The sequence below is a fragment of the Dermacentor albipictus genome, chromosome 9, assembly GCF_038994185.2.
Source record: "Dermacentor albipictus isolate Rhodes 1998 colony chromosome 9, USDA_Dalb.pri_finalv2, whole genome shotgun sequence".
Classification (NCBI taxonomy): Eukaryota; Metazoa; Arthropoda; class Arachnida; order Ixodida; family Ixodidae; genus Dermacentor; species Dermacentor albipictus.
Window position 1 is genome coordinate 11464132 of NC_091829.1, and position 25745 is coordinate 11489876.

The window sequence follows — 25745 nt, forward strand, 5'->3', positions numbered from 1 at the left end:
TCATCACGTCACGCGACATGATGATCTTATTTCACCACCGGAATACATCTCCCATCGCACTGATCATCGGCACAAGGTTTGCATCCAAAAATGCAAAACTAAAGCTTGTTTTCAGTCTTACCTTCCCCAGACATCTGTCGAATGGAACCGCCTCCCTCCCGATATTGCAGCCATTGAGGATAATCAACGATTTCGTGATGCACTAACAACCTTTGTTTGTTTTGGAGAATGTGGAAATTATGTTCTAACAGAATGCACTGTATTGTATGTATGGTCTTTGTAACCTATATTACGCACTCCCCTCTGTAATGCCTTTGGCCCTGAGGGTATAATAAATAAATAAATAAATAAATAAATAAATAAATAAATAAATAAATAAATAAATAAATAAATAAATAAATAAATAAATAAATAAATAAATAAATAAATAAATAAATAAATAAATAAATAAATAAATAAATAAATAAATAAATAAATAAATAAATAAATAAATAAATAAATAAATAAATAAATAAATAAATAAATAAATAAGTGAGTCACAATCGTGACGGATATTACGCGACTTCGGTTGCGATCATGACATGCGATTTCCTTCTCTATCGTCATGCATATCGATCGACATCGTTCGCAAGGGCAAAAACTTGCTCACCATTACTCAGGCACTTGACATAATCACTTAGCGACTCATTATAGCTCATTAAGCTTGCATCTTGCATGCACTGCTATGCTTCCAACAAGCATATGAAACGAAATGGTTCTGAGAGTGGTAACAGCTTATTTTTGGGTGACATGATTAGGTCAATAGTGGCTCACGCGACGTCGCACCTCTCCTAACCTCCTGCTTACCAACATATCAAAGGAAATGGCTTTGAAAGCTTAAAAGCCTGCTCCCTGTCACTCACTCAACTGACATGATCACTATACTCACTCTCGTGACTTCACCACGGTTCTCACGCATGCACTATCCTAACGTGCCGACATGCATATGAAACGAAGTGGCTTATAAAGGGTAACCACCGACTCACAATGACCCAGTCAACGAGGTGATCACTAGGAGCTGTCGTGACGTCACTACGCTTATCATCATCATCATCATCATCATCATCATCATCATCATCATCATCATGGTTACGCCAACTGCAGGGCAAAGGCCTCTCCCATACTTCTGCAACTACACCGGTCTTGTACTAATTGTGGACATGTAGTGCCTGCAAACTTCTTAATCTCGTCCGCCCACCTAACTTTCTGCCGCCCCCTGCTACGCTTCCCTTCCCTTGGAATCCAGTCCGTAACCCTTAATGACCATCGGTTATCTTCCCTCCTCATTACATGTCCTGCCCATGCCTATTTCTTTTTCTTAATTTCTACTAATATGTCCTTAACTCGCATTTGTTCCCTCACCCGATCTGCTCTTTTTTTATCCCTTAACGTTACACCCATAATTATTTCCATAGCTCGTTGCGTCATCTTCAATTTAAGTAGAACCCTTGTCGTAAGCCTCCAGGTTTCTCCCCGTATGTGAGTACTGGTAAGACACAACTATTATACACTTTTCTTTTGAGGGATAATGGACCCCTGCTATTCATGATCTAAGAATGTCTGCCAAACGCACCCGAGCCCATTCTTATTGTTCTGATTATTTCAGTCTCATGATCCGGATCCGCGGTCACTACCTGCCCTAAGTAGGTGTATTCCCTTACCACTTCCAGTGCCTCGCTATCTATCATAAACTGCTGTTCTCTTCCGAGACTGTTAAACATTACTTTAGTTTTCTGCAGATTCATTCTTAGACCCACTCTTCTGCTTTGCCTCTCCAGGTCAGTGAGCATGCATTGCAGTTGGTCCCCTGAGTTACTAAGCAAGGCAATATCATCAGCGAATCGCAAGTTACTAAGGTATTCTCCATTAACTTTTATCCCCATTTCTTCCCAATCCAGGTCTCTGAATACCTCCTGTAAACACGCTGTGAATAGCATTGGAGAGATCGTATCTCCCTGCCTGACGCCTTTCTTTATTGGGATTTTGTTGCTTTCTTTATTGAGGACTGCGGTGGCTGAGGAGCCGCTATAGATATCTTTCAGTATATTTACATACGGCTCGTCTACACCCTGATTCCGCAATGCCTCCATGACTGCTGATGTTTCAACAGAATCAAACGCTTTTTCATAATCAATGAAAGCTATATATAAGGGTTGGTTATATTCTGCACATTGCTCAATCACCTGATTGATAGTGTGAATATGGTCTATTGTTGAGTAGTCTTTACGGGACCCTGCGTGGTCCTTTGCTTGACAGAAGTCTAAGGTGTTTGATTCTATCTGCGATTACGTTAGCAAATAGTTTGTAGGCAACGGACAGTAAGCTGATCGGTGTATAATATTCCAAGTCTTTGGCGTCCCCTTTCTTATGAATTAGGGTTATGTTAGCGTTCTTTCAAGATTTCGGTACGCTCGCGGACATGAAGCATGGCGTATACAGGGTGGCCAGTTTTTCTAGAACAATCTGCCCACCATCCTTCAAGAAATGTGCGGTTACCTGATCCTCCCCAGCTGCCTTCCCCCTTTGCATAGCTCCCAAGGCTTTCTTTACTTCTTCCAGCATTATTGGGGGATTTCAAATTCCTGTAGACTATTCTCTTCTATTATCCTTGGGGGTGCCACTAGTACTGTATAAATCTCTATAGAACTCCTCAGCCATTTGAACTATCTCATCCATATTAGTAATCATATTGCCAGCTTTGTCTCTTAACACATGCATCTGATTCTTGCCAATTCCTAGTTTATTCACTGCTTTTAGGCTTCCACCGTTCCTGAGAGCATGCTCAACTCTATCCATATTATACTTCCTTATGTCAGTTGTCTTACGCTTGTTGATTAACTTGGAAAGTTCTGCCAGTTATATTCTAGTTGTAGGGTTGGAGGCTTTCATACACTGGCGTTTCTTCATCAGATCTTTCGTCTCCTGCGATAGCTTACTGGTTTTCTGTCTAACGGAGTTACCACCGTACGCTTCTCACGCATGCACTATCCTAACCTGCCGGCATGCATATAAAACGAAGTAGCTTATAAAAGATAACGTCCGGCTCACTATAACCTAACCAATGAGGTGATCACAAGTGACTCACAAGACGTCATCAGGGTTATCACCCAAAGATGTACTAACCTGCCAACATGCATATAAAACGAAATGGCTTTGAAAAAGTAACGACCTGCTAACTATCACCCAATCAATGAGGTCATCACTAGTGACTCACGTGACGTCATCAGGGCTCTCACCCAAACATGTACTCTCCTAACCTTCCGATATGCATATCAAACGAAATGGCTCTCAAAGAGGAATAACATGCTGATTATCACAGAGTAGATTGAGGTGATCACTATAGTAACTCACGTGAGGTCACCACGGTTCTCACCCAGCCACGAGCTTAATGAGCTATAATGGGTCGCTTAGTGATTATGTCAAGTCCCTGAGTAATGATGAGCAAGTTTTTGCCCTTGCGAACGATTTCGATCGATATGCATGACGATAGGGAAGCAAATCGCATGTCACGATCGCAACCCAAGCCGCGTAATATCCGTCATGATTCTGACTCACTTATGTGAGTCACTCGCAAATGTGACTGAAAAGGAGTAAATGAGGTGGCGGTATACCAGGCGGAAGTGTTTCGGAAGCAGCCATGGCGACACTGGTTTCGTGGAAGCTGTGCTCTTATAGTGCTGACACCAATAAAGTGGTCACATCCTGAATAGGCGGCATTCGTGACTCCGGTTAGGACCTTTTCTGCAAGGATTATTTGTTTCTCAATCAATTTTTAACAAGATTAAATTCACTGGCACTGGGATTAAAATGTGTGGCACTTCGATTAACATGGCTGGCGCAAGGATTAAATGAGATGGCACGCGGAATAATTTGGATGGCGCTGGGATTAAATGTGGTGGCGCCTGGATGAAATTATTGGCACTTGAAATAAACATGTTGGCCCTCAGATTAAATTGGCTTGCACCTGGATTATTTTCAATGGCATTTCAAGTAAGCGGAGCGGAAAAACCTGTAGTGTTTGAAATTCAGCATACCTTATGAACGGCGCAGCCAACAAATATAAAAAAATTGCATGAAATTAAAGTTACTACCTTTGTGGTGAATAAACATCGTATGGGATTACCCGCTGCGCACGATGAATGTAAACACGCATTGCCATTAGTTGCATATCATTCGATTGGACGCTTCACTTAAGCTGTGATAAATTCCAATTCATGCGTAGGATTTACACAACTTTGCTGTCATGTGGCAGGCATCAGAAACTCCAAATTGCTAATTTGGGCCAGATGGGATATTGCAGGTTCCAACCACAGCGTGACGATACGGGAAACAAAATTCTACTACGGTTCATCCATTGGCGTTTTGCATTTTATTACGTTTCATATGCCGCGTTGGTTCTTTATAAAGTCAATTGCATATATGCTGCACCTCTTTTAACAACATCATCAGCCGATGGGCTGCGTAAGCATTCAGTCTCTGCTCGTCACCTTGCTATGCTCATCATCATCATCAGCCTGGTTGCGCCCACTGCAGGGCAAAGGCCTCTCCCATGCTTCTCCAACAACCCCGGTCATGTACTAATTGTGGCCATGCCGTGCCTGCAAACTTCTTAATCTCATCCGCCCACCTAACTTTCTGCCGCCCCCTGCTACGCTTCCCTTCCCTTGGGATCCAGTCCGTAACCCTTAATGACCATCGGTTATCTTCCCTCCTCATTACATGTCCTGCCCATGCCCATTTCTTTTTCTTGATTTCATCTAAGATGTCATTAACTCGCGTTTGTTCCCTCACCCAATCTGCTCTTTTCTTATCCCTTAACGTTACACCTATCATTCTCCTATGCTAGATACCACGTTATCTTACTCAATTCTTGACTCCATGTACTTACAATGTAGCTGTACATGCTTCCTCGGAAATATAAAATTGCCGATATATTTATGGCTTCGGCTCATTGGTAATGTATTACAGATATACGATAGTACATAAATAGACGAATAGAAGCGAAGCACGCAAACACAGCGCGATCTTGTAACAATATAAAACAAAAGTAAGATTAATATAAACGCTATATCTCATCCACTACGTGATAGCGCAACTAATTCTGCGCTCACGCACGACGAAAACCAACCGGCAAATTTGTAATGTAATGCCCCATCGGGTTATTTAGGGGATAATAAATGACGTCTGCTTTCTTCTCTAGTATTTGTCGCTTAATTTTTCTAGTTATTACCCAAACTTAACCGCGTTGATTCGTGTGGTTACCTATTGCACCTTATTACGTCTGTCAGTGAACGTTAGCGTAAAAGGTTAAACGAAAAGCTAACCTCAAAGGAGAAAAAAAAATAAAGCATTCTTCATCATCATCACCAGCAACCTATTTATGTCAACTCCCAGCAATTCCCAATAACCCTTGTCTTGCACCAGCTGATTCTATCTTATGCCGGCCAAATTCCAAATTTTACAACGCCACCTAGGCTGCCGTCCTCGATAGCACTTTCAAGCCACCGGTTGTCTGCCCTACTCCTTACATGGCCCGCTCAGCTTCACCTTTTCCTCTTAAGAGGAAGCTTTAGCTCGGGCCCAACTCCGACGCGGCCTATTCAAATACATGTAAAACGCAAAAACATTTTTATGAAATAACCCCTGGACCGATTTTAATGAAATTTGTTGCACTGCAGAGAGAAAGTTAACTTCTAGTGACTCTTGGAAGCGGAATTTCGGTTGAGGTCTTGGATATGGTTGAAAGAATTTTCACAAATTCGGAAGTTCGAAAAAAAATAGAACGAAGTTTACAAATTTATAACTCTGCATCAAAAACAGATATCGCAGTTCTGTAAACGGTATCCATTAGACCATTGAAAGCGGACAAATTTAATATGTCATTTTATATCTTACGTGAATTTGTTACTTTGTTCACAAAGGTTCTGCAAAAGCTGTATATCCACATTACTAAATTTTTTGAGATTCATGTATAGCATATCAATTTTTTCCGCTTTAGATGTACTATTATATGCAATTCACAGCATTGTATTATCATTTTTAGTTTCTGAGTTACAGTTGTAAACTTGATAGTTCCTTTTCTTGAAAATTTGCGATTTTTGCCAATTTTTAATAAAGAATTAAAGATGTAAATCGAAAATTAGAAACCAACAGTCACTAGATTTTAAGGTTTTCTTTTTAGGGAAACAAACCTCGTCAAATTTAGTGCATTGGTTGCCGAGAAAAACGAATTCTCCTTTTACATGTATTTAGATAGGAGCACCCGAGCTAAGGCTTCCTCTTAATATGAACTAGAATAACGGCTAGCCCTAACAATCCACTTCGGTGTCTTGTCCCTGAACGAAAGGTCGAACATTTTCTTCTCAAGGTTCTTTGTTGATCCCAAAGTTTCTGCTCAACTGTTAGCACCCGCAGAAAATAATGATTGTACACATTTCAAAGATACGGCTAAGCTGCCGGTCATGATTTCGTAATGCGTGCCGTATGGATTCCAGCAAATTAGATTTTTCTGTAAATTTTCTTCCCATGATCACCGCTGCCTTTGACTGATTGGCCTTGATATACGTTTTCTTTGATATGCGTTTGATATACGATTCTTGAGGCTGGCTACCAATCGCGAATTGTCATTCTGTTGCTATGCAATTTAACATTATCTTGGTCTTTTGATTATTAATATTCAAGCTAACTCTTCTATGCTTTCGACTAGCTTGGTGTTACCGTAGAGATCATAGCTGATGTGTAACAGCAGCGCAATTATATATATATATATATATATATATATATATATATATATATATATATATATATATATATATATATATATATATATATATAATATAGTGACTTCGGTAGTAAGAACATGGTAGGGCTAACGAAGACTTGATACTTCTAGTAAAGCTTACCTTAAGCACCGCACTGCTTACATTGCATAGGCATAGATGCAATCTGACATTTGTAAATAAATCAACGGAAATAATGTTGGCAAAAAGTGCACGCTGCGTTAAGCAAAGATAGAATGAGCACGAGAAAAATGTTTTCAGGCTTACAGCAATCGCCGAAAGGCAAAAGAAAGTCAGATATTGCATATTCCCAAGCACAAATTCAGACGAGAGGGATGAGCTAAGAAACATACGGCGGTTGGTTTTGCCGTGTGCTAGTAGCGCATGACACTGCTTGTGTTGTCACGTGGGGAATCACGGTATCGTGGAATGGATGGCCTAGACCCTTCTGCACGATTGCGGCTCTTTAGTTTTGCTTTCCACCTCTGATGAGACATAATATTTATCCCCGCCTTTTCCAGAATGATTCATTTGTTGGGATTTGGCTCTATGTCAGTGTGCTTCGCTTGCGTTTGCTTGTTTTTTTTTCTTTCACTGTCAGTCATTTACTGCCCATTAGCCTATACTTGTCATGCCACAAAACACCACAGCCCGTACCTTTGCATTTCAGTTAGCGTTGCTGTATATGGGACTAGGTAGGTGAACAACTATCATCGAGGCGCGGATGGCGAGGGGTTCGGAAGCAACATCTGGGGCAATCACTTCTAGGGCGATCACTTTCGGAGGCGATCACATCGGATGTGCGCGCGTACACGGCCGAAAGCGTGTCTGGCTCTTTGCCAAGCTCGCTTTCTAATGGTGCACAGAACAGGTCAACGTTTCGTGTCCTCACCTCTTTCACCGTGCTAGTCACATACGTGTGCGTTGTCTTCTTTTTCATTGGTTCCGACAACGAACGGCGCGAGATCGACATGTTCCTGTCCTCCACGGATCTGTCGAACGAAGACGATGCTGGCCTCTCGTGCGTCATCAGCAGGTCAGGCGGGGGAGGCAGCACGGGGGCCGACTGCACGAGTCAAACCAGCAATGTGAGCGCATCGATGAAGTGACGTGTAGCTTCGTGTTCTTTCCATTGGTCTTTCGCTCTGCCAATGTAACTTCGTATAAAGCGATTTCAAGCACGCTTAATTCGAGCACGCCAATGCTTCTTGTTATTCTTCGCAATGCAGTGTCAGCAAGAAGCTATGAAACTTTATGTCATAATTTTATTTCTCAGCACCATGGCAGCAAGTAGCTTAGTGGTAAGGGCAAGTGGCTACGGCAGTGCGCAACTGACCTCGAGGTTGTGGGTTAGATACCAGTGGCAGTGGCCACATTTAGACGGAGGTGAACAGCAAAAACACTCGCGCACTTATGTTGAGGTGCACGGTAGAGAAGCCCAAGTGTACAAAATAAATCCGGTATCTCCCACTACGGTGTGCTTCATAATCAGATTGTGCTCCTTACACATAAAGCACCACAACTTAACTTTTCCCCCCAGAAAGTGGTCGATACTGCTGATAACAAAGACTTGGTACCATGCCAGTTAATGATGAAGAACCAAATGAACAAAAATCACAAGGATTGTTACATGATATGAGCGCATAATGCAAATGTCAGTGTTATATTTGTGACTAGAGAATGTCCCAAGCCTAGAATATACCAGAGCAAAGGTTACATATGCAAATTACAAGGAAGAGCATATGCAAAGAAAGTATTCAACAAAAATGAAGTTTCTTTGCCTTGCATATCATTTTTTCAAAGTAAAAGATATCGCACAGTTTTCACTCAACTATAAATTAATGACCGGCACCTTAACGAGCCAAGTTAACCTAGCTGTTATGTAAGAGATATGACCACAGTAAAGGTGGTTTCAATGTCAAAGCGAGCACCTTCTCAGATTTAAAGAGCTGGTAGTTGCAGAAATGTCGAGCTTGAACACAACTTTCTGATGAATACTAAGCTATCATTGTGAAGAAGAATGAGTCAGGTGAAACTCGATTAATTGCAGCGTAAAAAATAAATGTCCACAAATTCCATTTGAAAGTCTGTTCAAAAAGGCAGATCATGTATGATTAAAAAGAGAACTAAGAATGACTATAAAAGACTCCAGCAAACCGCAGGCATGGGTCATTTTTATGGAATTCCGGCGCCAATATTCTTAGTACACTGTTGCATTCGATCATAATGAAATATTTAAAGAAATTTTAAATACCAAATTCTCGAACTGAATAATTCGTTTCGGCACAGCATTACATGCAACTTGTACTCGAAATTTCGGTTTTTCAACCAATTGCATAATATAAACAAGTACTTGACAAACTAAAGCAGTACACTTGAAATACCTATTGTACATTTATTGTCCATGGCTTTAGCAACACTTGCATCTCGAAACTGGGAGGAGTCTATGGTAGGTGAAGGTTGTTGCCTGCGTGGTCTGATGGCACAATAATGCAGACAAGTGTCCCTTGGTGACTAAAATAGGTGGCAATTTTTGTCACCTTAGTGCTGACACGCGCGTGAAGCACCCAAGCATATTTTTCACACACACAAAAAAAGCTTTCGGCAGTTCTTTATAGATTGTCTATACAACATCATGGAAAGCGTTCGGGCAGGCAGATTTCACGGGAAAGTTAACAAGGGGCGGGAGATCGTAGAGAGGTCTTGATTATGAAAGCGTCCACGCACATCCACAGGAACAGCATCTGTCCAAAGAACCCCGCCCTGTAGGCGACCATGGGCGCATGGCCCGGGAGGCCCGGGTCGGAGAGGGTCCCATGCGGCCACCGGAACCCCTCGACCCAGTTTTCGACTCGCTGGCTGCACTCGAATATCGCCTATGCTGACAGGTTGCACAGCGTCGCCAGGTCGAGTGCGGTGTCCAAGGTATACTTCCAAACCCTTCGTGCATCGTTGTTTTACTTTACCCTCTTTAATGTGCCTTGTCTTTTCTTCCCGCTTTCCTTCCCGTCTTTTTTTTTTTTCGTGCTAGACGGCTATCTTCCGCACTCACCGGTGAGTCTTGAGTATGCGAATAAACTGCTATGTGCTCCTGTCCCTTTATTTGTGTTTTTAATAAAATGCAGTTCGAAACATGCAAGCTCTCATATAAATTTATTAATGTCGTGAATATATTGCGATCTTAAGACTGCTTCATATTGGTAGTGAAAAACACAAGTTCCTCATTACAGAACTATTAGACAATTATGCTATATTCAATCACTTTCGCTTCTCAGGCTATTCAATTAGTATTTGATTCGGTTTTGAAAATTACTACTCGCACTCTTATGATGTTAAATACAGGAAAAAAGGGAATGAGGCACATGAAGATGCGTGTTATGATTGTTCACGCAATGTAGCAGGCACCCATCGTGCTCATTCAGAGGACGTGCTACGACTACCAGTGACCTGTTGTGCCATTAGCTTTCAGATTCCGTAGTTGTAAAAAGCATACGTTTTAATAGACGGCAGCGACGTAGGCTCACATTGTTGCAGAAGGGGTTCTAGAAAGCCGGATAAGGATAGTCGATATAGCAGAAGTACGGGAGTAGTCCACGTTGCTTGCTGTGGTGCAGCACCCGACCCGTCGATATGATGGCTACTGGAATAAAAAACAGAAGATAGCGATGTATAACTTGACACTTTTTTATTTACACACGTGGCAAGATGCAAACTGTTAAAGCACTTAGTACCCAACCAAATATTCACGACTGCTTGCGTCACTGAACTACACTTCGCAATCAGTACTAGTTGTAATACTACACGCAATGTATGCATAGTGTTTGCCTTGCATGTGCCGCCAAGCAAGCCTCAAATTACATATACGAAGAAACCTTCCTGGTAAGCAAACGTTACATGGTTAAGAAAAGTAATAGTGACATTGACCAAAGACTTCATATTTACACGACGTCTGGCGCATCGAGGCAACAAGAGCAGATCGAGTCACTGACTATCCATACTTGGGTATTGGTCGCTCTGCGAGAGATTAATTAACAGACAGAAACGACAAATGGCATCAGATTTAATTGGTTTAATAGTAGCCGCAGCCTTTGATGCAGTCAACTTTCTTTGACCATTCACCAACACACTTGCCAGTATATTACCGCATTGCCGCGATATCGGGCATTTCAAACAGTCTACACGGCTGCATACTGCAGAAGGCAATCTACCTCTTGTCATAGTGGTCTCATAGGTGCGCGGGTGGATGGTCATGATGACGATGCGCGCCTTGGAGGCCTGTGGGACATAATCGATGAGCAAGAACTTGTCTAGGATGTCCAGAACGAAAATGGGCTTGTGTAGCAATACCACATCTGCATTAACACATGAAAAGTAGCCGGGCGAACGATATAAACATCACTGCAGTTAGGTGATTCTAAGCAGGAGGCATCATCACTAGACAACATTGCGCCCAGACTTGAAAAGCAATGCTCAAGGCTGTGGCAAGTGCTGTTAGCAGTTAGCGTAGGCGAGAACATATGGCGCCATTTAATGACATTGAATGCGCATTAGCGCTGAGAGTTTTGCCCGGAGATCGTGGAATTGTCTCGCATGGAGTCATGTCGTATGGAGTACAGCGGATAGGCCGTTTGCATAGACTACCCATAGACGCCGCTCCTATCACCTGGTATTGTAGGGACAAAGGGCTCACATGCTTCATACTGGTTATGCTGTGGAACGATAATGACGAGAGCAAAAGTTTAGGATACTCAAGTGAAAGTCAAGCCTAAAAGTGAAGCTCTTTTCACTAGGTTTCGCATGGACCTGCGTTATCCCGTTTGCCAGTCAATGTAGTACCGTATTGTAACTGTTTTTTTTTATTGAAATAAATCAATACAGGAATGAGAGGCACAAAATTTCTTCTAATTGCGCTGTAACGTGACTGCAACTGTTTAGCGCGGTCAATGAATCGATAAGCTCGGGAAGACTCGTAGGGTGCGATTCTCACTCTCGCCTTTGCATCTCTCCCAGGTCCACCTGGCTCCTGGAGCAGCGAGGTGAACAGCATGCTCACGCGCACGCTCCATATCGGGCCACAGGTGCCAGTTATGAGCAACGCAGGCGACACTGTGCCCCAGCCTTGCAGGTGGCAAGAAGGCTCCGCGTTGTCTCCGTGCAGCCGAATGCTCCACTTTGAATATCGGTTGGCCAGGATGTCGAGCAGGGTTGAACCTTCTTGCTCTGCATTTTGAAGTGCAAAGATATTTTTTCACTTTCACTTTATTTCCTTAAAGACCCCTCTTCGGGGTATTGCATAAGGGGTGGGTTACAAAGAATGTGAGAAACAAAGAATATCAAAATGTTACGAGCCATACTGCGAGGCAATTTCTTCTATGAAGGCAGATGAGCTGGGTACAGAGACGATGTTGGCTCGGCCACTCAAATATAAGTGGCTTGCCCGCTCATATTTGACTATGTGTACGGGTTTCTACGTTTGACATTACGTCGACGTTGCGCCTTTTTTACGGTATTTAAAGCAAATAATTAACGATCTGTGGATGTAGATCTCGATGTAAACAAATGCGCCGATTTGCCTAATCCCAACGCTGCGCGCTGAAACTTGTTGAATGTCGGAAGTCTCTACATAATGTGTAGAAGTGATACAAAAAGCGAGATTCACGTGCGGAAATCAGCGAGAACAAACTCCAAGGCAGCCGCGTTCGCAGAATGAACTCAGCTCGCCTTTAACGGCCGCACCGCAGGCACAACAGCGCGCTTAGGCTCGCTCACAGAGTAGTGGGCAGTGCGAGGTGGCTTCAGGATACGACTTGCTTTCTCGGAGAAGCCAATCTCCAGCTACGAAACTCATAACCTAGGCACACTGAACATGGGCGTAGGTGCGCAGGAGGTGGAGGAGGAGAAACATTTATTAAAAAAAAAAGGAAGGACAAGCAGGTGTCTTTCTGCTTGTGCGGGAGGCGCCCTAAGTCCAGGGCTCCTGCGGCTCTTGCTGTCTCCCGGGCCCGCCGCACCAGTTGCTGCTTGTTACGAGGGTCCGAACTAGTCAGTACGGCCTCCCACTGCTCGGGTGTGGGGTTGGGTACTTGCGGGGCCGCCTTCACGTTGGGGCACGCCCATGTGGTGTGATATAGGGAGGCGTAATCATTACAAAGGGGACATTTGTATGAATATAGTGTAGGGTGGATTGCGTGTAGTCTGCATAAATGTGGGTATGTATTGGTTTGTAGTTGTCTCCATGTTACGGCGTCTTCACGTGAGAGAAATCAACGGGCGAAAGCCCCAGTGCCTTTCCAAAGCGCTTACAACGGCATGCGACAGAGGACAGAACAAAGTAAAAAAAAAGTGGATTAGTAATGAAAGCATACCGTAAACTATTTCTTTTTTTTTTGTGAGCTGGACATTAACGGTCTGATCTTGAGCATCGGAATAATTTGATGGTACTGAACGTAATAAAGCACAATTGGAGGCAGCATCAGCGTAAATTCAAACGTGAACAATTCTGATACTATTCAAACGTATTCTTCCGTTTCCAAGTTCACCTGCGTGTGTAAACGTGCTTTCAATTAAGACTTCAAAACGTATACTCGGTACTGCTACTCCATGTTTAAAAACTGACAACATAGCATATAGATTCAATTCATTTACCATAGCAGGCATGCCAAGAGGTCATACTGTGGTTCTGTTTCTGTGCTAATGGTGCAGTGATTCAGATGTGAAATATTTCCCATTTGCAAAAATTAGGCCTTCATGTCAACAGTATGCAATTATTGGACGACTCAGGAAATGTTTGATTAAGCTAGCTTGATGTGTGCCTTGCAATCAGAGCAGATGAGAAGCACTCGTCTCTTTATAAGGATTTACATACTGCGCCGATTCATTACTTGGACTCATGCTTTTTACACTCTTCCGATGCCTACATATTTGAATGTATTTGAATATTTGAATGGCAGGTCAATATATGAAATATTCAGAGTTGTTTGATATCAGTGAGAATGAAATCGACCATGTTTCCAGGCTATAGAATTGTCCCGCTTGAAGGAGATGGGTTGTGCCGTTGGAAGGTTTAGACAATGTCTAGATTATTTATATTAACTCTGCTATTTGCATCCTTGCTTGAAGATGAGCATTCCGGTTATAGGCATTTGTCGTAGACAGCTTAAGGCATCTTATTTTCCGCGTATTACGAAGCGTTGTATTTCGAGTGTCAGTTTGCTTTTTGCGGGACATTGTGTATCATATACGTTCTATTTTTCATTATTTTTTTGTACCTGCCACCATACCTTCTCATCAACAATGTAAAGCCTCCCATACACATTACTCCGATGAGAGGCCTCTAAGGTATTGTAAATAATCAAATAAATAAAAAATGATACTATATTTAGATACTTTGGTCAACGCTCCGTAAGCGGCACTATGCACCAGGGTCCGCAAATATCTTCTACACACTGTCCGTAGCATCGTTTGTTTGTCGAACAGTATGCAAATTCCTGGAAACTGTAAAACACGCGACGAGAATTTGTTTCAGCCTGAAGGCGTTGCCAGCCCTCTCGATCTTTTTTTTTTTTTCCAGATCCTGAGCAGCATGCTCACCGGAAGTGGGAGAGATGGCGACGATCTCCCCACCACGGACTTCGAGCGACAAATCCATCGATCGGAAGCAACCTGGTCCGAGACCACCGAAGAGCCGCTGACCCAGGCTGCAGAGGTTCAGCTGCAACGCCAGGTGGCAAACCTGCGTCAGAGCGGCCACGTTTACTCTCACGACGACGAAGGCGGCCGTTCGAACCACGGCTGAAAATTCCGAGGAACACGTGGTTAGGCACGCACAAAAATAAAGAATGACAACACCGCTGGCCATCAGGCCGGAAGACGACGACGACGGCGACGACGCATAACACCCAGGACCTGCCAGACGAGTCGCACTTAACATGCCACTAGTCGAACTAACTATACGTGTTCGCGGGGTACAGTCTGAGTAGCCTAAGGATAGTTTGGGGCGGGCCGTCGAAATGGAGCACCGATAACACGGCGGCTTAACGAGTTATCGAGTTGGAGAAGGCAGAGGAAAGGCAAGGAGTGGAATGTCGGTGGATGACATGAATAGCTTAAAAGGACGGAAAACCACGTGCGACTGCAAAACTTGGCGGAGGCGTTCATAGTAGCGTATGCTGCTTGTGTACTGTGTTCCCCCCAAGCCACTAAGGTGTTTCGGGACCCTTGTAACGCTGTAATGCATAACGCACCTTCTGTATACTGCGCAGCTTGAGACTTCAAAATTCAAGTTTGTGCACGTGAATCAGAAGTAGCGATATTAATTCGCTGTCGAGCCTAGTGTCAATTTTGAGTAGCTTGGGAATCGAATTGCTAACTACGGTGCTAATTACCTTTGCTGACAAATTCTATCTTCGGCACAAATTTGCGCTCCATATGGCGTGAAATGGAGAAAATTCTGCGTACGTAGAAGCGTGCTTGAGCATTGCAGGGTTATACTCCCCAAGTACTGTTGGCTTCAGTGCTGTTGGATGTGAACAGCAAGCTCGTCAAAGTGTTCGAAAGCTGCAGCAGAGGAGGACGAAACCTGGAGTGAGGCACGTGACTTCTGCAACATTCACGGTGCATCTTGAACGCGTACCACAGATTGAGTACATCAAAAAAAAAATTTCGAGATGGCTTGTAACGCGGCCGCCTGAACTAGCGCCCGTGTATTGTGTTGCAGGAAGAGTTGCTCGTGACGTCAGAACTGACGTGACGTCAGAGGTTAAGCGATCTCCGTAGAAGGAAGAGCCACTTGAATACTCGCACGTACTTTGCAGCTTTTCTTTGTTTTTCTCGGGCGAGCCACATTCTTTTTTTTCTGTTGGAACGAACAGCTCAGCGCAGTACTTAGCCCCCCAGGCTTCCTTGACGCTCGTCCGAATGTTCTGCCTCGGGAATCGAGGTTTCCGTCTCTTGCAGCCACCGCCTTTCGACCCTTGCGGTCCTGAGAATTTATCAGGCGCCGCTAAGACGACGTGAAACTGTGTTGATGTCCCTGCCATCGTTAATTTTGACGTGCGTACTTGCGATATAGTACCGATTCCCAGTAGCGGTTAAGTGACTTATTCGACGTCATTTCTTTTTTTGTGACATTCCGCAACACATTTTCGTCGTTGCGACATGTTTACAGGTAGTGTACATGTGCGCACGTGTAAACTAGAGAAGATTAGTTCGTCTATGAAAACGCAGGCAACAGTGTGCTCCAGGCTAGCCGGTGGAAAGAACAATCAGTGTCTCCGTGCAGCCGGATGCTCCTCATTGAATATGGTTTGGCCAGGATGTCGAGCAGGGTTGAACCACCTTGCTCTGCATTTTTCTTGCTCTGCAGCTATGAAAGCACGTATTACACATCGAAATATTCATGACTGCTGGCGTCACCGAACTATAGTTCGTAATTAGTGGTGGCTTTACTACTACACGCAGAGTATGCATACTGTTTGCCTTGCATGTGCCGCAAAACAACCCTGAAATTGCACCTACGGCATTCTCTCGACTTGTTTTGTGTGCGTGTGTTTCGGCCCGCCCATAGGAATGCTTTGATTTGTGTAACAATGTTTAGAAATTTCAAAATAAACTTGAATGAAGGCCGTGCATGTGTTCTCTCCATTCGTTTTCCTCGTGAATGATGCGAATATAAGGAGTAATCCGTTCACTACCTACAAACTAGCACATTCGTACTTACGTTGCGGTGTACATGAGTTTTCGTTGGCAGAACAGTTGATTCGTGACATTTTAGCGCTTGTCCACGTTCAAACGGAGACGGGGGTCCGCTCATAAAAGTAACTGAACGGCGCCTTTTCACCGCACAGCACAGCGCTACCAAACTGCATCACGGATTACAATTAAAGCGTGTTAAATGGTTCGGCTGCATTAGAGGCACGGCACCGTTAATTTACGCAGCTGCAAAGTGGACGCAGAGTCCAGGGTCACCGCGCAGCTAGCGTGACTGGCGGCCTCATGTGTGCATGAGCGTGGTAAGCGCGGGGATGGAGCACGTCTTATCTGGTCGGCTGCATCAACTGTGAGAGCATAGGCGAGCAACAACGGTCTAGCTGGCCAAGCTACTGGTCGAGAAAAAAAACGGTGTACGGTGTGCCGTTCCGGTAGCCGAGTGGCTTGAGTGTTCAACTCGTGTCCTTGAGTACGGTGGTTCGATTCCCGCTGCCTGCGTCGCTGTGGAAAAAAAAAAACAGCGATACGGGTGTCGAGGCTCGAACTGTCGTGAGGACGGTGGTTCGAATCCCGGTCGCTGCATCGCTGGAAAAAAAAAAGACAGCGATGTGGATACCGGGGCTGGAAGTGTCGTCCCTCAAGGGTCGGGGTGGACGCGACGCTGGGTCCCGGACCACAGAAGGCCACCTGCATCCTAGTACCGGCGTAGCATGGCCAATGCGCGGATTGTAGGCGGTGCGCATGTCGGCACAAGGACGCAGATAGCCTCTGGCCGTTCCGGCACCCAGCTGTACGCCCTGCACACCCAGCTGTACCGGAATGTGGCGGATAAGAGGGAGTTTTGTGTCATGGTGCACATCATTTCCTCTCGCTATCCCCCGGGTATCCTAAGAGGGTGGATACCTGTTGCTTTTGTGGGAAGTGCGGAGGACACCCCTGCAGAAAACCGACAACCCCCCCCCCCGAAAGAAAACCGACCCGCACAAGACGAGAGCCCCCCCCCCCCCCTACAGCAAACCTCGCCGCGCAGCCCGACCCCCCCCACCGCTATTTTGCCGCGCGACCTCTTACAGGTCGCGCGGCGAACCGGGGGCCTCTCCTCAACGTTTGCCGCGCGACCTCTAAGAGGTCGCGCGGCGAAATAGCGGTGGGGGGAGGGGGTCGGGGTGCGCGGCGGGGTTTGCTGTAGGGGGGGGGGGCTCTCGTCTTGTGCGGGTCGGTTTTCTTTCGGGGGGGGGGGGGGTTGTCGGTTTTCTGCAGGGGTGTCCTCCGCACTTCCCACAAAAGCAACAGGTATCCACCCTCTTAGGATACCCGGGGGATAGCGAGAGGAAATGATGTGCACCATGACACAAAACTCCCTCTTATCCGCCACATTCCGGTACAGCTGGGTGTGCAGGGCGTACAGCTGGGTGCCGGAACGGCCAGAGGCTATCTGCGTCCTTGTGCCGACATGCGCACCGCCTACAATCCGCGCATTGGCCATGCTACGCCGGTACTAGGATGCAGGTGGCCTTCTGTGTGGTCCGGGACCCAGCGTCGCGTCCACCCCGACCCTTGAGGGACGACACTTCCAGCCCCGGTATCCACATCGCTGTCTTTTTTTTTCCAGCGATGCAGCGACCGGGATTCGAACCACCGTCCTCACGACAGTTCGAGCCGCGACACCCGTATCGCTGTTTTTTTTTTTTTTCCACAGCGACGCAGGCAGCGGGAATCGAACCACCGTACTCAAGGACACGAGTTGAACACTCAAGCCACTCGGCTACCGGAACGGCACACCGTACACCGTTTTTTTCTAGACCAGTAGCTTGGCCGGCTAGGCTGTTATCGCGGCCTATGCTCTCACAGTTCATTCTGCCGACGAGATAAGACGTGCTCCAACCCGCTCTGGCCATGCTTATGCGCACAGGAAGCCGCCAGTCAGGCTGGCTGCGCGGTGACGCTACTCTTCGTCGTCCACTGACGCGGCGTAGTGTAAGTCTTGCCTCTAATGCAGTCAAACCATTCTACACGCTTCAATTATATTGCAACCCGTGATCCAGTTTGGTAGTGCTGTAATATGCGGGGATAAGACGCTATTCAGTTCCTTTTATGATGAAGCCCGATCTCCCTTGGATAAAATTCATTTAGTTGCCCCCTCCGCTTGATTGGTGCCATTTCGTCCACGCTGAAAGAAAACGGATGTACACGGCAACGTAAGTATTTATGCTTTATTTTGTAGGTAGTGAAGGCATCATTAGTAAGCGAGACTAGACGCACATGGCGTTATAATTCAAGACAACTTTATTTCTAAGCTAGCAAACATTCTTACATGAGGCAAAGCATTTCTCTGGGTATGTAGAACAGCACGCGCACGCACAAGTGAGCACATCGCCTCCAGACTGACATTCTCAGCTTTCTTGATGTAGTCTACATGGGCGCACTCATCAAAGTGACGAAAACGCCACAAAACAATTTTGCTTCAGAAAAAGGAAATCCCATTAACCGAAAAAAAAAAGTTGTAGGGAACCGAAAGTATATCGCAAGTAGGCATGCCAAAATTAACACTGGCATGAAAGCAGTTTCAGAACCTCTTAGCGGAGACTCCTACATACTGAACAACGTTTGTAAGAGCCGAAAGGCGGTTGTAGCTGCTCGAGAGAGAGAGAGAGAGAGAGAGAGAGAGAGAGAATCCAGATTTTAGACGCAAAACATTTGGAACAGCTTTTAGGAAGCCTTCGGCAGAGTACAAGGGCACATCCGTTCATTCCAAGAGAAAAGGATGATAGAGCTCCCGAGAAAAGTACGCGATAGAACTACAAAACAGCACGAAAGTACATGCGATACTAAACGGTTTTCGAATAGCCTTCGTCGTCTTACGTACGTTAAACGTAATCACATTTGCGGGACGTTACCTTGTGCGTCCTTTGAAGACGTTTGCCATACAGGAACGCGAACGTTAGGAAGACGCTACAAAACAGACCGCCGTGTGGTGCCTCGCGCCATACACATCCAAGCCAAGACAATCCGTTAGCAAATCGCTGTTGCTATGCCGACGAGTCTCGCTAGGCCTACGGGCGCCGGAATTGCCGACCGAGCTCTGAAACTGGACGCGGTATATGCTCGTTACTAACGTTTCAAGAGTTGAGAAAAAGCGCAAGCTCACCACAATAGTTGCTGGCTATCAACGAGAGTCAGAGCGCAGCTATCGTGAGAATTCACGCTGAAGCGGGAATCGTGGGTACCGCGACATTCGACAATGCTCCTATTAGCGTACGCGAACGATCGAACGTTGAACTGGCCAAATACCATACACTACCATAGCGCACGTAAGCCGCATAAACACTAACGTTCAGAACATGCGTGGAGACGAGAACGCAACTTTTTTTTTTTCGTACGTGACGAGTTTGTTTGGTTGCAAACGCTAAACTAACAGTCAATTGGAGTGGCTCTTCAATCTTATACGGCGATCGCTTAGCTTGCGCTAAATGCCAGTGGCATGGGTATCTTTGTCGGCTACACAATCGATAGGCGCCAGTTGAAAGGCGCGCGGCACAAGTCATCGTGAGATTTTTTTTTTTTTTTTAGCGTACTTCACCTGTGGTACGTCTTCAAGATTCGCTGTGAATGGCAGTAGAAGTAACGTGTCAGACCAGGCTTCGTTGTGTGCTAACGAGGCCTCTGGTAGCTGAAGTCTTCGAATACTTACTTTGCAGAGTTTGTGCCAGTGTTGCTGTGCACTTCGAACAGCAAGTATTGCTGGGGAGTATTTAACCCTGTAGTGCCCATACACAGCTGAACATCGAATTCGTCGAATTTCCTCGATTTCTTGCCATAGAGGGCACATTTCTCGTGAATAGACAGGGTTGATAGCTAGCAGAGCAATTTGTAGTTAGATTCCTAATCTAATCACAACAGACACTTGGCTCCAGCCAATTCACGAAGATAATTTCCAATACTTCAGTAACACAAGAAGCCAGGCTGGCTTCGGGAAGGTATGTTCTACAACGGATCCTTCTCCTCCCCATCATCGGGGTAATAGACAAATCTGCAGAGTGCAATCAACCTGTCTAGAAGGCTTTCATATGACTGCTGGTATCTCCACGGAAACAAATGCATTTTCATGGAGATATTACGTAATGAAGGAGTACAGGAGGCATACGGGAATATCTTCGGAAAGATTTGAAAAGATTCCACAGTTCACTTGGTTCTCCGCATGAATAGTAGAAAGACGCCTATCAAGACAGGGGTCAGGCAAGGAGACAATTTCTCCAATGATATTCACTGCATGTATGGAAGAAGTGCGCCAGCTATTGAAGTGGAAAGGGCCTAGGAGTGAGGATCAACGGCCAATATCTCGGCAACTTTCGGTTTGCTGACGACGTCCTGTTCAGCAACACTGGGGAAGGATTACAACAAACGATGGCGGACCTTAACAGAAAAATTCCAATAGCGGCGTTGAAGATTCACATCAGAAAGCATAGATAACGATCAATAGCCTGGCAAGGAAACGAAAGTTTGGGATCGAAAGTCCGCCTCTAGAGTCTGTGAAGGAGTCCGTTTACCTAGCTTAAAAGTCACAGGGGACACTGATCAAGAGAAGGAAATCTACAGAAGAGTAAAAATGACTTGGAGTGCGTACGGCAGGCATTCTCAGGTCCTCACTTGGAGAGTAACACTATCGCCGAAAAGAAAGGTCTACAATCAGTGCATTCTACCTGTGACAACACATGGGACCGAAACTTGTAGGTTGACAAAGAAGCTCGAGCCCAAGACCGCGAAAAGAGCAATGGGACGAATAATGTTAGGCGTAACACTAAGATGCAGGAAAAGAGCACTGTGGACTCGAGGATAAACAGGGATAGCCGCTATTGTAATCGGCATTAAGAGAAAGAACGGAGCTGGGCTAGCTATGCAATGCATAGAATCGATAACCGGTGGACCGTAATAGTTACAAAATGGGTGCCAAGAAAAGCGAAGCGCAGTCGAGATGGGATAACGAGAAAATTCACAGGCGCAAGTTGGAAATAGCTGGCCAGGATAGCGATAAAGAAAGATCGCCGAGAGATATACTCATGTAGTGGACGTAAAGCTAACGTGATCATGAATTAATATCACTACTTGTGTTTCAGATGCGCGAATTTAAATTACGAAGTCTCAAACGGCGCACTATACAGAATCTGCGTTGTACGGCGCACTATACAGAATCTACGCTGCCCTGAACATCGCATTTTGCCGTCGTGCGTGGTTTTCCGTTCTTTGGGCTATGCATGCCATCCACCAACGTTTCACTCCTTGCGTTTCCTCTGCCGTTACCAACTTGGTAAGTTCGTAAGCATCTGTGTTACCGATGCTCTATTTCGATGACGCGTCCCAAACCCTCCTGAGGCTACCGAAGATCTATACCCCGCAGATACTTATTAGTTGGACTCGTGGTACGTGAAGCGTGAGTCGTCTTGTACGTCATCGGCGCTAAACGCCGCCATCGTCGTCGTCTTCTGGCCAGCGCTGTCTTGAGTCTTTTTATTTGTGTGTCTGTGTGTGTGTAACCACGCCTTTGTCGGAATTTTAAGCAATGGTATCGAGTGCCTCGTTGTCGTGACGATACATGCGGACCCTCTGATGCAGGTTCGAAACCTGGCGTTCCAGCTGAACCTCTCCAGCCTGGTGAACGGCTGTTCGACAGTCTGGCCGCAAGGTGCTCCCGATCGAGGAATTGTCGTTCCAAGTCCGTGGTGGGTAGATTTTGGCCATCATAGCCGCTTACGGTGAGAACGCTGCTCTGTAAATGTAAAAAAAAGAAAGATGATGAGAGGCCTGGCAACACCTTCAGGGAGAAAAAAAAATGCTTCTGGCGTGTTTTTTACTCAGTTTTCCGGAATTTGCATATTGTTCAATAGACAGTCGGTGCTATGGACAGTGGTAAGAGGAAATTTGCGGATACTGGTTCCTAGAGCAGCGTACGGGGTGCCAACCATAGATCTAAAACAACTATAGAGATATTTATGTATTTAGTTACTTATTTACAGTACCTTGCAGGCTTCTTATCGGAGGAATGTGTAAGAGGTACGTTACATTTTTAATGAGAAGGTACAGCGACAAGTACAGAAAAAAAAAGGCATGTGATGCATATGTGGGGTAGAAAGAAATGTGACACTCAAAATACAACGCCTCATAACACGCGAAAAATGAGAACATGCCCTAAGCTCTCTACGAAAAAAAACTAATAATCACAATTACCATCTTCATCAAGCAAGAATACAAATGGTACCATACATACTAATTGGACCAAGAGACATTGTCTAAACCTTAGAACGCCGGAAGGTTCTCGTGCGAGAGCACGTGCGTACAGTTGACGTCCGGTGACCTGCACAACTATAAACCATCTTATGGCCCGTCTTATTAACGGCAAACAACTCTGAATATTTCAAATACTGGCCTGTTAATGGCATACTACTGATTTGTGAAGGCATCCAAAGTTTCCCAAAAGCACAAGCCTAAGTAATGAATTGGCACAGTATCTGAAATTAGACACAGAGACGAGTGCTTCTTATTTGCTCCGATTGAAGGCACACATCAAGCTAGCTTAACGAAATATTTCATAGGTATTCCAGAAATTTCATACTGTGAACATAAAGGCCTTTTTTATTGTAAATCGGCTATTTGTAACATTTCAATCCCTGTACCAAGAGCATAAAGAGCAACATTACCAGAAAGTACCGAGTGGAATGCCTGTTGACGTAATTGCTTGTAATTATCTACTATGCAGCTTTTTATAAGCATGGAGTAGCAGTCACGAGCGTTCGTTTTGGACTCTTAATTTCAATTACATTACAAACGCGGGTGAACTTTGAAACGGAACAATATGTTTGAATAGTTTCAGAATTGTTCACGTTTTAATTTACGGTGATGGTGCCCCCAATTGTACTTTATGAAATTCAATACTAGCAAATCATTCCGAAGCAGAAGATTAGATGAAAAATGTCCAGCTCAGAAGAGAAAAATAGTTTACAGCATGCTTTCGTTTATAATCTGCCTTTTTCACTTTGCTCTGCTGCCCGCTGTCACATGTCGCCGGCAACACTTCGGAATGGGGCCGGGGTTTTCGCCCGTTGATTTGTGCAGCTTCGCCCATCACGAACGTGCATCGGTTATGCGTTTCGTGGATCGCAGCTGGTTTCTCCTGGGCGGCATATCGCACCTGGAAGGCACGTCGCACTGGATGAGCAAGCCTACGCATGCTAATGTGACAAGAGTGCGGCCTTTAAAGGCGCACTGAGGGCCCTCTGCCGACGGGGCTGCCTTGGAGTTTATTGTGGCTGATTTGCGCACTTGTAACTCGCTTTTTGCATCCCTTTTACACCTTCTTTAGACATTTCGCAGATTTAATAACTCCTACACCGCATCCTAGCACGTCCGATTAACCAAGGTGGTGCATTTGTTTACATCGAGATCTACAGCCACAGATTGTGAATTGTTGGCTGCAAATATTGTGGAAAGGGCGCATTGCTGGCATTAAGTAATGTGAAAACGTATCAAAATGTACATATCTGCGCATATTGTAACGTACTGTAATATGAGCGGCCTAGCCACTTAAACAATATAGGTTTGTACTTCAATATGCAGAACAAGGTTGCACCCTGCTGGACATCACTGCCAACCGACGTCCAAGGTCGAGTAGCCGGCTGCGCGGAGACTGTTCATACCACAGGTAAGGCTGGAGCACTATGTCGTCTACGTTGCTCGCAACTGTCACATGTGGCCTGACATGCGTATGGGGCGACGGATGCTGTTCACCTCGCTGCTCCAGGAGCCAGGTGGACCTGGGGAGTGATACCAAGGCCAGAGTGAAAATCGCAGCCTACGTGTCTTCCTGAGCATAGTGATTTACTGACCGCGCTAAACAGTTACATTCACGTTATAGCGCAGCCAGAGGTAATTTCGTGCCTGTCATACCTTCATTCATTTATTTCGGTAAATAACAAATTACCACTTTGGCACTACATTTTGTTAGATAATACCACTTTCCAATATGTTTTGTATATGCTCTGCGCCTCTTCAAGTAACATTGCTGATGAGACAGAATTGCAATATCCACCAGGGGCGATCTTTAACGAACTTGTTTACATTAAAACAGGTATACTGGAATACTACGGTGCTGATGATAACCACGGTTGGTCATGCTCTCAGAGAGCAAGACCATGAGGAAAAATTAAACTAATTGTTTGTTGTAACAACTCTATTTACTATGCTTTTCCACCATTCTGACACAAGCTGTGAAAATTGACTGGCATCTCCGTCACCTACAGCAGCAGCGACTCACACCAATGTCTTTCTCATTCCAGTTTGACGAGTCAAAATGTACGTGTCACGAGATATCAACGAAAGGTTGTACAAGAGCATTGAATACATCATATCCAAGGCAAAATATCAGTTTATTTATCAGCTTTGACAATATTAATTTGTCAAAGGCGGTATAATCTGGCTCCTTGAACTACGTAGCCTGCTCCATCGCGTAACTTCACTTGCATGATTAATATGACTGAGGAAACAAACATTACTGAAGTACAGCTAGAATATTAGATTTGATCACACAGTTACCAATTTAAGAATACTGGAGATATTATTCGAAAGTTATTCGTACTAAGAAAGAGTTACGATTACAATAGAAGACTGTATCCAATAGGAAAATAGCCAAATTGTCATTCAAGATTTTCGGATATTCGCACACCCTCAATATCATGTGCATTATTACCAATCAATGATACCGATCAGACTGCTATGTTAAAAGTTCACTAGGAATGGTTCGCACGTATAATAATCCTTAAGAATAGTGATCAGTTGTGAGTAGAAGACTGAATTTAATAGGAAAATATTAACTTTATTATTCGAAATTTTCGAATATTCGCACATCCTTAGTACCATGTCCATTTGTTGCATGATACCAGTGAGACTGCTATCCCAAAAGTCCAAGAGCAATTGTTTGCACGTACCATACCTTTGTGCCTGTCACGGAGATCTCAGTTTGCAACAAATACGTCAGCTGCTTCCTCCAGCCCGACAGACAGCTTCCTGCGTGCTCCGCAACAGGTCTGCAAACTATTTCATTTAATCAAAACAGCATTAAAACTCCCACGATAAAGAATGGGTGAATTCAATTTGCCTTACTGCCACCTACTCCATTAATGTTGATCCACGCCTCATATATATTACGTTTTGACAGTCATGGTTGTCACA

At 44.8% G+C, this 25745-nt stretch overlaps 2 protein-coding genes and 1 long non-coding RNA gene across 12 annotated transcripts in view; 1 reads left to right on the forward strand and 2 right to left on the reverse strand.

Moving 5' to 3' along the window:
* Positions 1-16447, forward strand: part of LOC135911137 (uncharacterized) — a 110496-nt gene extending 94049 nt beyond the window's left edge. Inside the window, exon 7 of the mRNA XM_065443298.2 lies at positions 14389-16447. The gene's annotated coding sequence lies outside the window, so the exon portion shown is untranslated. The remainder of the gene's footprint in view (positions 1-14388) is intronic.
* On the reverse strand, positions 6908-11145 carry LOC135911138 (uncharacterized). Its single transcript, XR_010567231.2, has 3 exons — positions 11027-11145; positions 10343-10458; positions 6908-7884 (listed from the first exon to the last, which is right to left on the reverse strand). It is a non-coding gene; the product is annotated as an uncharacterized lncRNA (long non-coding RNA).
* A 2347-nt stretch (positions 16448-18794) lies between the features above and the next one.
* Positions 18795-25745, reverse strand: part of LOC135911135 (uncharacterized) — a 69175-nt gene continuing 62224 nt past the window's right edge. For 3 of the 10 annotated variants that reach the window (XM_070526423.1, XM_070526425.1, XM_070526419.1), the window contains 3 exons: positions 25502-25607; positions 24123-24331; positions 22075-22290 (listed from right to left, as the gene is read on the reverse strand). Coding sequence is in view for 3 of the 10 variants with exons in the window: in XM_070526418.1 (XP_070382519.1) it covers positions 21898-22290; positions 24148-24331; positions 25502-25607 (683 nt within the window). In the remaining 7 variants the exon portion in view is untranslated. Of the gene's footprint in view, positions 22291-24122; positions 24332-25501; positions 25608-25745 lie in introns of all 10 variants that reach the window. The other 7 variants (XM_070526422.1, XM_065443286.2, XR_011508807.1 and 4 more) reach the window with 5 other exon arrangements.